This window comes from Meriones unguiculatus, chromosome 3, assembly GCF_030254825.1.
Source record: "Meriones unguiculatus strain TT.TT164.6M chromosome 3, Bangor_MerUng_6.1, whole genome shotgun sequence".
In the NCBI taxonomy this organism is placed as follows: Eukaryota; Metazoa; Chordata; class Mammalia; order Rodentia; family Muridae; genus Meriones; species Meriones unguiculatus.
Window position 1 is genome coordinate 120,739,845 of NC_083351.1, and position 17,089 is coordinate 120,756,933.

The 17,089-nt window shown below is 41.4% G+C and overlaps 1 protein-coding gene across 3 annotated transcripts in view; it reads right to left on the reverse strand.

Annotated features, from left to right (window-relative positions):
* Drosha (drosha ribonuclease III) overlaps positions 1-17,089 on the reverse strand; it is a 106,141-nt gene that overhangs the window by 85,149 nt on the left and 3,903 nt on the right. For all 3 annotated transcript variants that reach the window (XM_021633730.2, XM_021633726.2, XM_021633729.2), the window contains exons 4-9: positions 14,731-15,561; positions 12,067-12,159; positions 8,767-8,877; positions 7,769-8,000; positions 3,976-4,117; positions 1,561-1,715 (exon numbers count right to left, since the gene is read on the reverse strand). In XM_021633730.2, coding sequence (XP_021489405.1) covers positions 1,561-1,715; positions 3,976-4,117; positions 7,769-8,000; positions 8,767-8,877; positions 12,067-12,159; positions 14,731-15,561 — 1,564 coding nt within the window. The remainder of the gene's footprint in view (positions 1-1,560; positions 1,716-3,975; positions 4,118-7,768; positions 8,001-8,766; positions 8,878-12,066; positions 12,160-14,730; positions 15,562-17,089) is intronic.

Sequence of the window (17,089 nt, forward strand, 5' to 3'; positions counted from 1 at the left end):
CAACAGCTGGCAAATAAGAGGCTTAATAACTTTCCACCAAAAATTGTAACACACTCCTACTGCCAGTCATGGCTCCAGGGGAGCTGACAAACAGCCCACCTTCTTGCCTTCCCCCAGCAGCTCTGCTCTCACAAGGCTCATGTATCCGAGGACAGGGAACTAGGTATAATACACAGTGCAGTGAAACAATGAAGCCCCAGCAAGGCTGAACAGAACAGTAACACACACAGCAAGGCTTGTACAAGACGGAAGTGATGGGGTACAGTTTGAAAAACAACAATGGATTACAAACATCTGTGTAAATTCTGTCACACTAAATGTGACTCCTTCACCTGAATAAAAAGGAAACTGTTAAGTGTGAAAGCTCTGTTTGGAATGTTAGCACTCAAGAAGCTGAGGCAGAAAAAGAGTCAAAAGTTCAAGGTCAACCTGGACTAGACATAAAAATATGGTTTAAAACGCACTGAAAATTTTGCAAATGTTTCTACTTAATTCCAAGGCATAACAAAATACATTTTTCTCAGTCATTTCAATTATATTAATCCTCTTCAAAAAAAAAAAAACCCCAAAACCTGGGGATGAAGAGATGGCTCCATGGTTAAGAACAATGGCTCCTCTCCCACAACACTCAGATCCAATTTCCAGCACTCACATGGTGGCTCACAACTATATATAATTCCAGTTGCAAAGAATCAAATGCCCTTTTTCTGGCCTCCATGAGCATAAAACACCCATACACTTAAAATAAGATAATAATAAAAAATTTTCAAAGCTCTTAAAACAGCTGATATCTAACAAGAATCAGAAGAAAATCCTAATTAATCGTGAACGGTAACTGCCAAATTATCATACAGAGCAAGTAAGAACATGTCTTACTTTGCATAACAAATTCACATCCATAAAAGACACGTTTCATATAGACTGTGTATTTGTAAGATACCATTTTTAGAGTTGAGCCCTATGGCACAAACCTGTAACCCAGACTCAAGAGGTCAGCCAGAGCTACATAGTGAGATCCTGTCTCAACAAATATTTATTTATAGACATTGTTTTTAATCAGATATTACTTCAAAGCCACAATAATTTTTTTAAAAGTTTTAAATGTTCCAGCTGTTCTGTCATTAGTTCACATGCTCAACCAAGAAGAGAATTTACAAAAACCCATGACTAACTAAAACAAAGGCTACTGTGTAGGATGGCTCTGCTCACTACTGAGCAGCGCCTTCCCGGTGAACTGCTTTGCTTTAAAAGGCCCAGAAGCTCCTTCCCGCCTCCTGCCATTCTTCTTCCTCCTACTCCAAGTTTAATGAACAGCATTGCTACCCTGCTCTGAATAAGGTCACAAATGCTGTCAATGTGATTCAAGAAACAGCTGTTCTGTGCTCACACTTTGCAGCTGAGCTCTGAGGCTGGAAGGAAACAGCTCTGAAAAATGACACACAGCCCTGGGAGTAAAGTTCCATTTCAGTACCAGCCAGCATGCATCTTCTTAGCCCTGAGTCATAAATGTGATATGTAGGGTTTGCAACTTTCATAGCAAAAGCATAAAAACAGCCGCACCTGGCCCGGGTCGTTGTACCAAAGTTCATCATGAAGTCGGTCAGGGTGAGCCTTTTTGCGTTTAATCTCTGCAATGACATCAAACACCTCCGAATCCGAGCTGCTTGAACAGGTGCTGTCCTCATCTGACTCACATTCAGATTCACTGGAACTCTCTAGAAGGTGGGAGAAGGCACAGCAGAAGTTCATGAGTGTAACAAAATGGTTCTGCAAAGACTTTCAAATGCACTAAACCTCTAAAGGTAAAGGGCAGCTGGGATCACTGTTTATTGCTCTAGTAAATTTTTAAGGGGTCACTCAACACCAAACAATGCATGAAGCAATGCCATGAAAAATATAACAGTTCAGAATGCTGTCATAATCTAGCTGGGAAAACCAAGACAGTATGGATTTTTGTAAAAAAAAAAAAAAAAAAATGAGGACTAATAATGACCAATATCAAATAAAAATAACAGTAATAGTGATTTTACACTTTAAAAATGGTATTGATTCAATAAACAGCTAGTCCACTATGAGCCAGAAAGGTCATGGCAATTTCACAGAAGGAGCATTTGCAACTTAGCCACTGGAGAAGAGGAGAAAAGGGTGAGAGGGGATGAGAGGAGCGATGTGGTCAGGGCATGGAGACAGGCCTGGGGTAGACTCAGAGCATAGCAGAACCTCGCTGGCAGAGATGGGTGTAGAAGTACCCCAAATGCTAGACTCTAGACTAGACTACGCAAGAAAGCAACACTGAAGAGCTTATACTTTATCTCTTGATGATACAATAAAAGATGTTAGTCCTTTCTGAGTGAGACGGTTCAACTTGGAACCCCAGTACTCCTTAAGTAGAGGTGGGGGAGTCAAGAGTTCAAGGTCATCCTCAGCTACATAGTGAATTTGAAACCACATTAAATGAAATGAGACCATCTCAAAGAACAGAAAAAGACAGAAAAGATTTTAGTCTCTAAAAGTAACTGCATGAAAACAGACAGATAGTTACGATGTGTGAAATAAGCCACAAAATACAAATACTGTATGATTCTGCTTAGGTGACGTACTTGAAGCCATGAGATTTAGAGACAGAAAGTGGTGGTGGTTGGAGTGGGGGAGGGGGGACTTTCTGTATTTTTGCCTAATGGACACATGTCAGTTTTACAGGATGAAGAGTTCTGCAAACTGGTTGCTGGCAATACACATGTACTTAATAACAAGCTAGATGATTCAAATGATTACGATGGAAATTTTTATTGTTTTCTTATAGACTGAAAAGAGGACCAGAAAGTAGCGACATAACAAAATCCTATATCACAAAGTTTATCTCAGAGAGACAATACTGTCGGTCCCATGTTACATTGGGAAAACTGAGACATGGAGATTCATGCCCAAAGTCTTTTGCAAAAGTCACTTAACACATACAGTCAAGGATTCTGAGCCAGGCTATTTGGCTTCTGAGTCTATAATCTTGCCACTACTGCATGGCATGAGACAAAGTGAATCTAGGCAAGTGAGAGCCAGACAGAAGACGTAATAGCATATGGGATGTCTGACTGTATTCACTTCTCCAGCTTTTAGCTAAGATCAAGTGTAGTATCATCTCTGCATGCCATTATGTTAGGTGCTAAAGACACAATGTGGCAAAAAGCCATTTCTACGCTCAAAGATCAGCACATCTTGTAGTCTATGATCCTAGCAGCCCTTCAGAGGCTAAAGCATGAGGATCACTATTAGTTCAAGTCTGGCCTGGGAAGATATTAAACTTCAGGCTACCTGGACTGCAGAATGAGAACCTGTCTCAAAAAACTGAAGAGCATGGAGAGTCTTCACTTTACCTCAAACCTCAGAAATTACACTTAAAAAAATAGACCATTGCCTAGCGTGATGGTGCTCGCCTCTAAACCTAACACTCGGGGAGGCATAGGCAGGTAGATCTCTGTGAGTTCAAGGCTAGCCTGGTCTACAAAGCAAGTCCAGGACAACTAAGGCTATACAGAGAAAGCCTGTCTCAGAAAACAAACAAACAAACAAAAAAATAGAACCATGATGTAAAAATATCTATGTGAGTAGATAGAAGCCTTCACATTGGAGGAATGTTTCCTCATCAAACAAGGAGCACCCTGCAATGGAAAGATCCAAGGAAGTACCACCTGCCCATTTTCAAGAGCTTAAGGCACAGGCACCTGCTTTTAGAGGGACACGGGAATACAGGACTTTCTGTTTCAAAGGGTAGACAACTCTGCAAGAGATTGACTTGTTAGCCTGCCTTATACATTCTGGGATATAACTGAGAAAGTAAAACCACATACTTGCTGACTATAGAAAAAAAAAAAAAGATTGAAAAAACAAAAGCATTTCAGGTTGGGATTCTTTAATGGCTATTTCCCACAGGGCCAAGATTAAGCAGTAATAACAGCTGTCTTAGCCTCTTCCACTCACCTAAATCTTCATCTAGCTTTGTCTTCGGAGGCTCCCACGGAGGCCGAGCAGCTTTGGCCTTCTCTTGCCTGTTCCCCAACTCTTCCTCAAATTTGTCATATAAGTCACGGAGCCTACTTGTTCCAACGACAGTAGAATCCCCCTTTCCAAAGTAAAGGGTCAATATGAGAAACCGTATTAACAATCTATACCTAGAACCTTTAACCACAAGATGCCATTTTAAAGTAAAGGGTCAATATGAGAAACCGTATTAACAATCTATACCTAGAACCTTTAACCAGAAGATGCCATTTTGAAGGCCCAGTGCAATCAATATTTGGAAAGGAAACACCACACACTGACAGGGAGCCTCTGAACCAAACACACACTGCATACCTGGCAGGTGAGGTAATGCACTTTGCCAACACTGAGCAGCATGGGAACTGTTTGCCTATGCCTGTTACATATGACATTTAAAAAATACCATGACCCTTGGAGCAAAAAGAAAGTTTCCTCCCCTCCTCTGTCCCCACAAACATACCCAACAAGCATAAGGCTGCTGCAACAGTCTGCAAGCAGGCCTCTGCTGCCACAGACTCTCCTTCCAGAAGGAAAATCACTTTAAATACCCAGACTGTTTGGCCTAACAACCTCAAAACGTAAAAAGTAGACCTTTCATATTTAAATGTAAAACCAAGGCAAATTATGATAATCTGCCACCCAGAAGAGGAAGTACCTGCTTTTTACCAATCCCTCCCCATTCAAGACTGACATTCTTTCCACCTTCTCTGTGCACCATGCGTGTGCCTGGTGTCTTGGAGGCCAGAAGAGTTACAAACAGTTGTGACCTGCCACATGGGTGCTTGGAATTGAACCTGGGTCCTCTGTAAGGGCATCTGGTGCTTTTAACTACTATGCCAAGTCTCTAGCTCCCTCTCTTCTCTTCAACAGTATTTTATTAGAAGGGAAGCAGATAAGATACCTGCAGTCTGCATTTGCCTTTGTATCTTGTTGTCTCTGGCAGAGAAGGTGATAAGAATGTCAGCTGTCATAGCAGCTAGTCTTTGTATAAGGAGAAATACAAATGGCTACCAAGTGCGAGGAACCCACAGGAGTCATTAAGCACTCAAACTAGAACCTCTGCTTAATAGCTACAAAGAACAAAACTCTGCCAGACATTTAATGAATGAGAAAAGATTTTTTTTCTACAGCTCCAGAAAGGAGCATACTGCCCTTCTGACACCTGGATTTAGCCAATGAGATACAAGCTGAACTTCTGATGCCTGGAGCTATGAAATGATAAACTTTTGTTTTTGAAGCCACACAGCTGATAACACTTTGCTATGGCAGCAATGGAATCCAAAATCTGTGGAGATGAGGAAGACAGATCTGGCAAAGAGATGAAAGGGAAACTTGGACAAGGTACATGCCTGCTGTATCCTATTCAAAGACAAAGGTAAGAAGACAATCCCTCACAGTGCCATTCTGAACTGTGGAGGATTCTCAAGACAGCGTCCCAAGCCACTAACCAAACACTGGCCACGGGCCCCCTCTATATACCTTATAAGAAAACTAAACCACTCATTCAAGTAGCAGTATTACTTCTTAGGAAACAAGCCTAGCTAACAAAACACTGACATCCTGACACAGATAGTGTGATGATTAATTAGGACAATATAAGAAACACAGAATGAAATGTCAGCACCATGAAAGTGCTCAGCGCACACTTTCCCTTTGCAGCACAACATGAACGGACTGGCTTTAAAGCCTACTCTAATTTACCAAGTATCATGCCACCATCATATTCCTCAAACCCTTTTCTTCAAAAGACAAGGGAATCTTTCAAGTTATACTCCAATAAGGGTCACAATAGAAGCAACTGACAGTCTAAAAGTAACACATGTTCAGTAAAAAGCTAGACTTCAGGGTCAGCAAGATGGCTTAGCAGGTAGACACTTTCTGCTGAGCCTGACAACCTAAGTTCAGTCCCCATGACCTTCCTAGTGGAAGGAGGGAACCAGCTCCCACAAGGCGTCCTGTGATCACGCATATGTGCATGCACACATACACAAAATAAATAAATGTTTAAAAAAAGAAACTCTACTTCAAATTTGGGGTTTTAATCTTTTCCCAAATTAACAAATGCTACACGATCCTTTCGAGATGCTGGGCAGTGGTGGTAAGATGTCGCTCTCAGGCAACCACACAATTATGAAGAGACACAACCCATATTCTACTTCACACAATGCTGCCAGGATTTCTCAGATACATGTTTTAAAAACTTTAGAAGAGGGCTGGAGAAATGGCTCAGAGGTTAAGAGCACTGACTGTTCTTCCATCCAAAGGTCCTGAGTGCAATTCTCAACAACCACATGGTGGCTCATAACCATCTACAGTGAGATATGGTGCCCTCTTCTGGTGTGCAGACATACATGTAGGCAGAATGCTGTCTAACTAATCAATAAATCTTTAAAAAAAAACCTTTACATGCACTACAACACTTGATTGTAAGCCAGACTTTGTTTAAGATGACTTTTTCCAACTACAGAGTAGAACCTAAGTGTTCTGAGCACACTTATGGCAGAGTAGGGTTAACCTGACATTTGGTGAATGTATAAAATCTATCTTGGACTTAAGACAGTTTCAACTTACAATGGTGCTGCTGAAGTAGGTCTGCCCTAAGTCAAGGAGCATCTGTGTTTTCACAAAATCCCAAAGAGCAAAACTCCATCTCACCTAACCTCACAGACTAAATCTCACATGGGCAACTTAAGCCCTAAATCTGTAGAGCCACTGTTTAACTCATTTAATTAATGAGCCTTATTCTATATCGACCTTGTATCAAGTATGAGATACAGGCCTAATTTATAATTAATGGGGTTGGCACAATTCTTACAGGAATGTCAAGGATGTACTTCAAACAAAACGAAGCCCAAATCTTTACCTTCTATTTGGGAAAACACACAGGCATGCATGCACGCACATACACACATACACATACACATACACACACACCATAGATGAGATACAGGTTAGAGGTCATGAAATTATTTAAGGCCATTAGCATCAAAGGATGCAGAATAATTCTTTAAGCTACTATATACTCTTGGCCTTTGGTGCTTTTAAAACACCTTTTCTCCAAAATAGTGATTCTCATCTTGAGGTAATTTCCCTTTAGGGAATGGAATGTGGTGGTTTGGACGAGAAAGTCCCCCATTGGCTCATGTATAAACACTTGGTCCCTGAGTGGTGGCACTGCTTAGGGCAGATATGGAACCTTTACAAGGTACAGATGAGCTACAGGAAGTACAGGGGAAGAGGAACTCTGAGCACTTGTAGCCTCTCCCTGCCTCCAGTTCTTGCTCTTTGCTTCCCACATACCACTAAGATGTGATCTCTTTGCTGCATCACACCATCCTAAAGACACCCCATCTTGTCTTGGTCTCAGACACCTAGGTACGGGCCTGGTCAGTACTTTGATTGCTGTACTCAGCTTCTTGCTGTAGCCAGCTGCTGCCAGGCCAGTCCCTGCCTTTTTAGACTCTAAGTCTCTGGAGCCAAAACGACTTTCTCCCTGAAGTTGTTTATGGTCATGGCATTTATCACAGCAACAGACAAGCTAACAGAACAGATAACAAGCTGACAGGGAACACATGGCTGCATTTGAAGTCAGTTTGGGGGAAAGGTGCATCAAATGGACAGCCACAGATGTGCTCATGATCCGTACAGCACACAGGCAACGCCCACAGAGAGTTATCTGGCCTAAGTACCAACAGCGCTGCATGGAGACACAAGGTCTCTGCTTCAGACCTACCACCTGATCCATGGGGTCACTGGAGTAATAGCTTTCCGAATGTGTACATCGAATCCACACAGGCTTAAGGAGCTCTTCATCTTCCTCCTCCATCTTGTCAGGAGGCACCTCCTCTGGCTCTTTTTCTTTGATAGAAGTGTAGCTCTTCTCTTTGCCAGAGCTTTGGCTGTCACTCCACCTGTCTTTTTCCTCCTCCCAACGAGCTCTCTTCTTCTCCCTGCTTGGGGAACGACTTCAAAAGGAGGAGGGGAAAGTAAGTTACTAAAAATAATGGTTCATCATCTAAGCCACCTGGTACATTTTCCACCTACGTGAGAAAGCCCTGCCAACCACCATGCCAATTTTTACTAAACTGGTGATCCTCAAATGTTAGTCTGCTAGCATCAGAATCACCTGGTTTATCAGTATAAAAATACAAATTCCCTGGTAATAACATTACCAGGCCACAGAAGAAGACACTGCAGCCACTCCTGATGAGACCTAATTCACTAGGATCAGAAGGAAGGAAAAGAAGACCTCCCCTATCAGTGGACGTGGGGAGGGGCATGCATGCAGAGGGTGAAGGAAGGCAGGGATTGGGATGGGAGAAGGGAGGGAACCACAGGGGGGATACAAAGTGAATAAAGTGTAATTAATAAAGAATTTAAAAAAAAGAAAAAATGTATTTTCGAAATGAAGATGAAAAAAATCTGTGTCTTAAAGATGCAAGTAGTCTGATTTTGATCAATATCTGCCTTGTCATAAAAGCATACTATGAAGATTTATTTTTTTAAAAAGAAACTCAAGCAGGAGATGTTATATTAATTTTCAGTTAACAGAGCAGGGACTCATTAAATAATATCTATGATTGAGTTTTAAAAGGAGAAAATAAATGTTTTTATTTAGACTTCTGATTTAACCAATCTAAGGTCTTAAAATGTGTTGAACTCTGGTGAGAAAAACTAAAAAAAAAAAAAAAAAAAAAAAAAATTCCCAGGCCCTGCCCCAAATTTACTTACTGATTAATAATCTCCGTGGGTGGGGCCCAAGAATCTGTATTTTTAATAACCTCCCCAGGTAATTCTGGTGTGCATCCAGCAGGTTCAGCAGCAACTGGTAAGCCATAGCTCCTAGAAGAAAAAAGATACTTAGAAAATATTTGAAAATCTCTACTTACGGACAATTTCATCAATGAAAATACAAGTTTTGAATCTTTCACATACTACTTTGCCAAAATAATTTATTTTTTGCATTGTTTTTTGTTTTTTGTTATTTGAGACAGGGTTTCTCTGTAGCGTCTTGGTTGTCCTGTACTCACTTTGTAGACCCGGCTGGCCTCAAACTCACAAAGATTCACCTGCCTCAGCCTCCTACAGCCTCCCAAGGTGCTGGGATTACAGGCATGTGCCACTGTGCTTCAGTGCCCAGTGCCCCACTTCACCAAAATAAATTTTTAAAGCTTCCTAAAGTGTAGCCTCCGCTTAGCTATGGATTTAGTCTGACATCTAATCCAAAGGAAAAAGCACTAACACTCCCATCCTTGCTCTAGAAAAACTGACCTGAGTATTACCAAGCCAATCAAAAATGTGGCTAAATTTGGTTCTTAAAATACTAATGTCAAAGCAGGGCACGGTGCCAGGACAAAGGCTACACAGAGAAACCCTGTCTCAAAAAATAACCAACAAAATAAATAGACGATGATGTAAAACTATCTATGTATCTTAATTATCTATACTCATTACCACTGTCACTGCCAGAATCTAGACCGTCAAGATCATTTCTGCTGCAGACTGGGTACAGAAGAACTCACAGCTATACGTCACAGAGTCTCAGAGCATCTCCCTCACTAAGACCTGCTCACATGTTCTTCTCAATTCCCCTACAGTGTTCATTCCCTACTCTGCTCCCTCAGGCATCAATCAGTAAAATTTCTCTACACATATTCCCATACTAGACCTTTCACTGCTGGGTTCCAGAAGAGCATGGATTATCCAATCAAAAGCCCTGGACTTTTACTTTCCCCAATTAAAAAGTGAGTATCACATTTATAACAACACAATACCTAGGGGACACAAAGGTATTGTTTTTGTTGTTGCTTGAGACAGGGTCTCTGTGTAGCCCAGGCCATTCTGGAACTCACTCTGTAGACCAGGCTGGCCTTGAACTCAGAGAGATTCACCTGCCCCTACCTTCCAAGTGCTGAGATTCAAGGTGTGTGACACCACCGCCAGGCTACAATAATGCTGTTTTTAATCTGCTGGTTTGTAACAGTAATAAACAATGGGAACTCTTTCACTTTATTCTCATTTGTGTGGAAAAACGTCTGGGTTACATCTCTAAGGGACTAAGCGCGGCTCTTTCGATAGTACAAATCATGTCCATGGAGGGATGGTATTCTTTGGTAAGTGACAGAAGTCTTATATTCCTAAAGGTTTTACTCCTAAGTAAATACTGGTTCTACTTTAAATATTTAATAGGAAAATACTGATATAATCAAACATTGTTAACACTAAAATTCACAATACTAACCTATCTGTGCATGTATTCTTGGAGAAAACTCTCCTAGGTACTCTTTATCGCAGCACTGAAAACAACTTGCTAGTAGTCATTCTGACTGGTATTTCTATTCCCAAAATAAGCTGCCTTGTGGCTTTCATGCCTTGGTTAGGTTCTACATTCTGGATCTTCCTGCTGCACAGTCACAAGCTGAGTCTTCCTTCTTCAAGTGTTCTAGAACAGTTTAAAACTTTTTGGTATACCATACAAAAAAAAAATCAGCTTTTTCTATTTTTTCATGATTATTGCCTTAGTTGTTTTCTATTCTGTTTGTATGAAATTTATGAATTTGTTTTCCTAAAATTCAGCCCACTGACTTCAGGTACTTAGTTTAATATCTGTCCTTATATCATTTTATAATTCTTTGGAAATGATTTTGTTTCTACGTGTATGTGTTTTTGCCTGCATGTATGTCTATACACCACATGTTCTCAGTGCCACGGAGGCCAAAAGAGTACGTTAGTTCCCCTGGAACTAGAGTTACAGATGGCAGCTGGCAGCCATGTGGGCACGCAGAATGAAACCCAGGTCCTCTGGAAGAGCGGCTGGTGCCCCTAACTGCTAAGCCATCTCTATAGCCCTCATTTTATAATTCTACTTCACCTGCATCCCTATAATATTCTAGCTCATACTCCGTATAAACACCTTCATTTGTCACTTTAGCTACAGGCTCTTTCAAAGAACCACGCTTTGTATTTATTTATAAATTCAGTTATATTGCTATAGTGGTTTCAATTTCATTAACTTAGTTTATACTTAAATTACTATCTCTTTTTTTTTTTTTTTTTTTAATTTTTGAGATAGTCTTATCCCACAGCCCAGACTAGTCTGAAACTTAGTATTATACTACAGGCTTGCCTCAAACTTGAAGTGATCCTGTGTCATCCTCCCAAATGTTGGGACTATAGGTGTGAGCCACCACACTCAGCTTCTTATATCTTTTTGTTTGTTTGTTTTGTTTTTCCTGCTTTTCCTATCTGCTACCTATTTTTAAAGTCAAGCGTTCACATAATTATATACAGTTACCATTCATTTGGTAATTATTTTAGGATTGGTTCTAAATGTTTAATGTGTATTAATTGAATGATACTTTACAGGCCAAAAAAGGAAAATTACTCTTATTTTACATATAAAAAATTTATGGCTTAAAGAAGATAGATAACTTTTCCTGGTAACAAGGCTGTAAGGGCCACTAACCAACCTCTAATGTGTCAGACTCTAGGACCCACTCTTAACCATCATCATCTAAGACCACATATTTACCTTTAGACACAGAAATTATGTCTTAATCTGTAGCAATCACAATCTTGATGTCAGTTTGCTAAAGGGGATAGAACTGAACACTTCGCTTTTTTTTCTCCAACAAACATATTTTACATCTCGATGCATATTTTTTTTTAACCTAAACTTACTAGTTCTGAATTTTATAGCACTCTGGATAGATGGATACACACACATATACAATTTCTAATTTGGGGACACTTATCAAGATTTTCCTCAAGGCGGGGGCAGTGATGCATGCCTGTGATCCCAGCACTCAGGAAGGCACAGGCAGGCAGATCACTGAGTTCGAGGTCAGTCTGTTCTACAAAGCAAGGATACACAGAGAAACCCTGTCTCAAAAAACCAAAAGGAAAAAGGAAAAGTTTTTCTCAAACAGCATTAGTGTTAACCCTGGGCTTCTCTTCCTAGGCCACCCTGGCCAGAGCTGTAATGAAGACATGGCAGACAGAACTGTAAGACATAATCCGACAATTGCTTACCTTCCAGATCTCTTATACTCTTTTTTGTAGGATCTTTCCAGAGATGGTGATCTGCGGTTGTCCCGGTGCCTGTGTCTCTCTCTTTCCCGCTCTCTTAGAGGAGATAATACAGAGCTGTTTCAGCAGAAAGACTCAAAAGCACCATCTCCTCACTGAACTGTCCTCTAAAGAAATAGCCCATGGCTAAGGAAACTTTAGGGACTATTCCCTCTTTTTCACCCTCTATTTACTAGAGGGACAAGCAGTCTCTCCATGGGCAATTTTGGAAGTCATCCTAGTGCTAACCACTCAACAAAAGTCTGTCAAAATCTCCTGACCTTCTAATCGGCTGGCCTACAGCAAAAGCATTCCAGAACTCCCTTCCCTACTGGTTTCTAGAAAACTACTTAACAAATACTCAGACTAAAGGTCGTACAGCAAAGATTACTTGCTGTATTATTATTATAAGTGGTACAATGCCCTGAGCCTTATGGAGAAGGGACCTGAGCTGCAGCTCTAAGTGCTCAGTGACCTGCCAGACTGTGACCACAGCACATAGATGCTGCTTTCCTCTAGAAAAGATCCCCAAATAGACAGATGTATCTAAAGTGAAGATGAAATGAGAGACTCAGAAACCTTTCCGTATAAGCCTATAATATAGTAACAGCTTGAGTCTATCTGGCAAGTGCAGTGAAAACCTAGAATAAAAACCCAGTGTCCAGTGTGTCTGCATCAGAACCACCAATCTAAGGGACATCACCACCCAACTGAAAGGTGGGGGGAGGAAAGTAGCTAATCATCCTTTAGTTGGAGTTTTAAGTTTTAGAATACTTATCAAGCTTACAAAACTGGGTATCCCTAATTTGAAAATCTGGAATACTCCAAATTCCAAAACTTTCCGAGCAGGATGTACCATCTGGACTTTTAGATCAGGGGTCCACAAGAAGTATCAACCTAAGATGTCTGGCTCACAAACAGCCCCTATCCTACATCCTACTAGAGGAAAAGGCAACACAATAAAGTCAAGTCAGAAAATTCAGCAACTACTTAGAAATTAAGACACAAAATATTTTCACTTAAAGACTACCCCATTCTCAAGGAGGATTGCTTCAAATAATGACTCTGGAATATACAATCCTCAGGTGAATACCAGCAGTCCAAAATAAAACAGCCAGAGGTGGGAACTCATTCTCCATTTGAAATATTTCTAAAACCACAGTTTACATTGAGAGAGTAATCTCAATTATAGACTAAGGGACAAGTGCAAAACGTCAAAGACAGGACGTGGCTGCTGAAAAGGCAGCTGTTTCTATTCCCAAAGTTAAAAATCCAACTGGAGGACATTGTATATTTTTTTCACACCTAGCCAACAAATTTACATCTAAGAAAAATCATTCAATTGCTCTGAGTGGGCAGGAATTCAAAAGACCAATTTGCATCTAAATGGATATAATGAATAATATAAATATATTTACATGGATGATATGATAAATCTACTTAACGAAGCAAGCGTGTGTGTGTGTGTGTGTGTGTGTGTGTGTGTGTGTGTGTTTCTCAAGTTTTCCCAACATTCCTCCTTTCTTACAAACAGTAAGACAGTATTTAGGCATTTAGGCCTCATAGCTATGATAGGTACACGTTTACCGTGAGCAGAATAGCTAGGGAATAACCGCGCAGCAGCACTGCGCAGCTAGGCAAAGCCAACAGCAGGACTCTCTGCCACCCTACAGAACAGTTTGCTAGCACCTTATACCTAATTCTTCTTCCACTCTCTAGAACAATCTTGATCTTCCATGGTAACAGATACAAATAACTCTTTCTAGAAAGTTTGCCTCAGAACAATTTGCAGTTGTTATTCAACCGTATTTGGGGCACAAGCAAGCATGTATTACATTCTCCCGGCTCTGGATTATGGTGTGACGTGACTGTTTCTCCCTGGTCTGAACTATGATGTGCTGTGACTAGCAGAAAGTGAAACCAGTACAAAGAGCATCTGTTAAAATTTTTGTATTTAAAAAACTGGTATTGGAAAAAAAAACCATAAATCTAGAATTAAACAGTATTTTTCAAATACAACTTTCCCCCATGAGAACATTTTGGTGTAGGAAAACAGGTTAAAGCCATTTTGAGAGTATAATTTTAACAAGTAGTCTTGCTTCGCTTCCCAAAGTCAACAGTATTAAAGCACCCTGAGAGACAGAAAGCAAGCTATGTGCCATTGCTGTAACCCAATGAAGACTACACTGAGTACATTTAAATCCCCAATGTTCAAATATAATATAAAAATCTTTCATGTCATGGTATTATCACTAACGCACAACTGTGTCATGAAGAGGTAAAAGGCTACAATAAATCAATACTGGTAATTTTGAAACTTTTTTTTCTTTACAACAATTTATTTACTTGTCAGTCTCTCCTAAAGAGTCAAAATTGTGCCTTTAATCCCAGCACTCGGGAGGCAGACGAAAGAGGAATCTCTTAAACTCAATGAGGCTAGCCTGGTCTACAATCTGAGTTCCTAGAAAGCCAGGGCTACATAGAAAAACTTTGTCTCAAAAACAAAACAAAACAAAACAAAACCCAGAAGAAAATAAAAAAAGTGCACAAGTTTTTGTTGGTCTGCAGAGAGAAACTGACCATGCAGGTGTCTGTGGCTTTACTAGAGAACTCCACACATGGGCTTACCTGCTCCTTTCATAGCTACGGTGGCGAGACGGTGTCCTCCCCCGATCATAATCTGACCGGTAGCGGCTATCAGGTCTTCTCCTTTCAGGGCTTCGGCCCCTCTCCCTGCGCTCCAGGGACCGATGCCGCTCACCTCGCCCATGACTGTGATCTCGGTGCCTATGCTCTTCGTAGTGCTTAAGCCTTTCTGGGGACCGTCTCTCGCTTGGAGCCTTTGGGAGTGAGTACGGGGGGAGATGTCTAAAATGGGGACTACTGCTGTTATTAGCAGTGGGTGGGAAAGAACTGGAGTTGTTCTGAAAACTGTTGAAATTGGGAGGTGGGAAGCTGTGTGAGTATCCAGGGGGGTACTGGTAATTAACCTGCTGCGGCATGACAGGAGGGGGTGGAGGATGGGGCACAGAAGGAGGAGGTACCATGAAGGGGAACGTGCCTTGTCCGGGAGGTGCTCCAGACACTGGGGGGTTATTGGGACACGGTACTGGAGGGGGCATGGGTGGGAAACAAGGAGGAACGGGGAAGGTGTGTCTCATCTGGTGGTTGGGAAAAGGGGGCCTAGCTGGGCAGGGGGGGAGGGGGCCTTGTGCTGACGGGGGCATGGGTGGAGGGAAAGGTACAAAGTCTGGTCGTGGAGGCATAAAATTAGGGGCTTGAGAGTTGGAGAACGTGGTGGAAGGGGCACTTGGAGGTTCATATTGGTATTGCACAGGAGGCTGCTGAGGGTGAAGAAGTCTCAGGTTCTGAGGCCTGAAAGCTGGTGCTGAGGGTCTGGCTCCATGTCCTCCTCGTCCCCGGGGACACCCTCGTCCTGGGTGGAACGACATTCTGTGACTTTTTAGAGAAAAAGAGAGAGATGTCAAAATACTGGCCCCACCAAGACCCACAGCATGGAAAGAGAAAAGTGATTCCTGCAAGCTGTCGTGAGACCTACACACAAAACAAATGCAAAGTTTAAAGTGATTTAAAAAAAAAAAAAAAAAAAACTAATGGGACAGGGAGAACAAGCCACAGAACACACGTGAAAGAGCCAAATATGGTGGATGTGCTTAAAATCCCAGAGCTGGGACAGCAGAGACAGGACCTCTGAGGTTCACTAGCCAGTCATACAAATGACCCACTCTGCTTTAATTACCAAAAAACCAATAATGCTTAAGACTCAAAATGAGCCAATACTTCATCCTCTGAAGGCCAAGTAGAAAACTGTACTGTTGAACAACACTTAAATGGACAGCCTGGTGCCCACATTATTTCAATCACATTTTCTGCCAACACATCCTGGACACACTTCAGCAGCCAGTGTACTTTACTGGCCACCACAGCTGCTGTACAGCTTCTATGGGCATCCTTACTCACATCTCAAGCCCTTGTCACTGTTCACAATAACCTGTCTTCTATCAAACCGAAACACCAACACCGCCAGAACAGATGCTGCATCACCTCACCAAACTTGTCTGCATCCAACCCCATCCCCAATTTCCTGCTCCTAACAAAGCTTATCTTGCTAGAAGCACCTAGGGGCCCATCTCCAAATCTGCATTTGTGACTAGGGACTACTCTCCATCTTTCCCTACAACCAGAGCCTTAACACCAGCATTTAAATGTCCAGTCTACTCAACATAAAATTCTTGGCCCCTAGTTCTCCCTCAACTTTGTACTTTCTCCTCTTCTTCAGATTCCTGAAAATGCTGCTTTGAACTAAATGTTTTGTTTCCTCAAAATTTTATATTACTATGTGGTGATACATGGAAGAAGGGGCTTGAGGAAGTAACCAGGATTAAAGTAAATCATGGGTGCTATAAGTTAATAAATGAATAAAGTAAGTCATAAATATAGTAGTTTGAGTGAAAATGGCCCAATATGTTCATATATTTGAATGCTTGGTACCAGTTAGTGGACCTGATTGGGAAGGATTAAAACTGTTGGAGGAGTTATGTCATTGTGGGTATTATTCAAAAGCCCAGACCAGGGTCAGGCCCAGGCTCAAATGCTTTCTCCTATAAGAGCTGCCTTCTTTGTGGTGTCTTCACAGCAACAGAAGAGTAAGACAAGGGGGTAGTCCAATGATAAGATTGGTGCCCTGTCTCTACCTGGTGAGAGAGGATATAACAAGAAAGCCACCCGTACATCAAGTCAGGATTCTTCACCATGAAAGAAAATCTGACCATGCTAGCATCCTGACAAAGTACACTGTCCTCTTTTAGTATGCAAGCAGAATGGAGCCAGGAACTTTATCTCTACAGTTACTGAAAAGCAAGAATGCTCGATATCCTTCCCAATGAATATCAAGACATATACCAGGGAATCATCATCCTGAAAGCTTTTCCCCTTAACCCATTTAACTACAACTTTATTTTAAAAC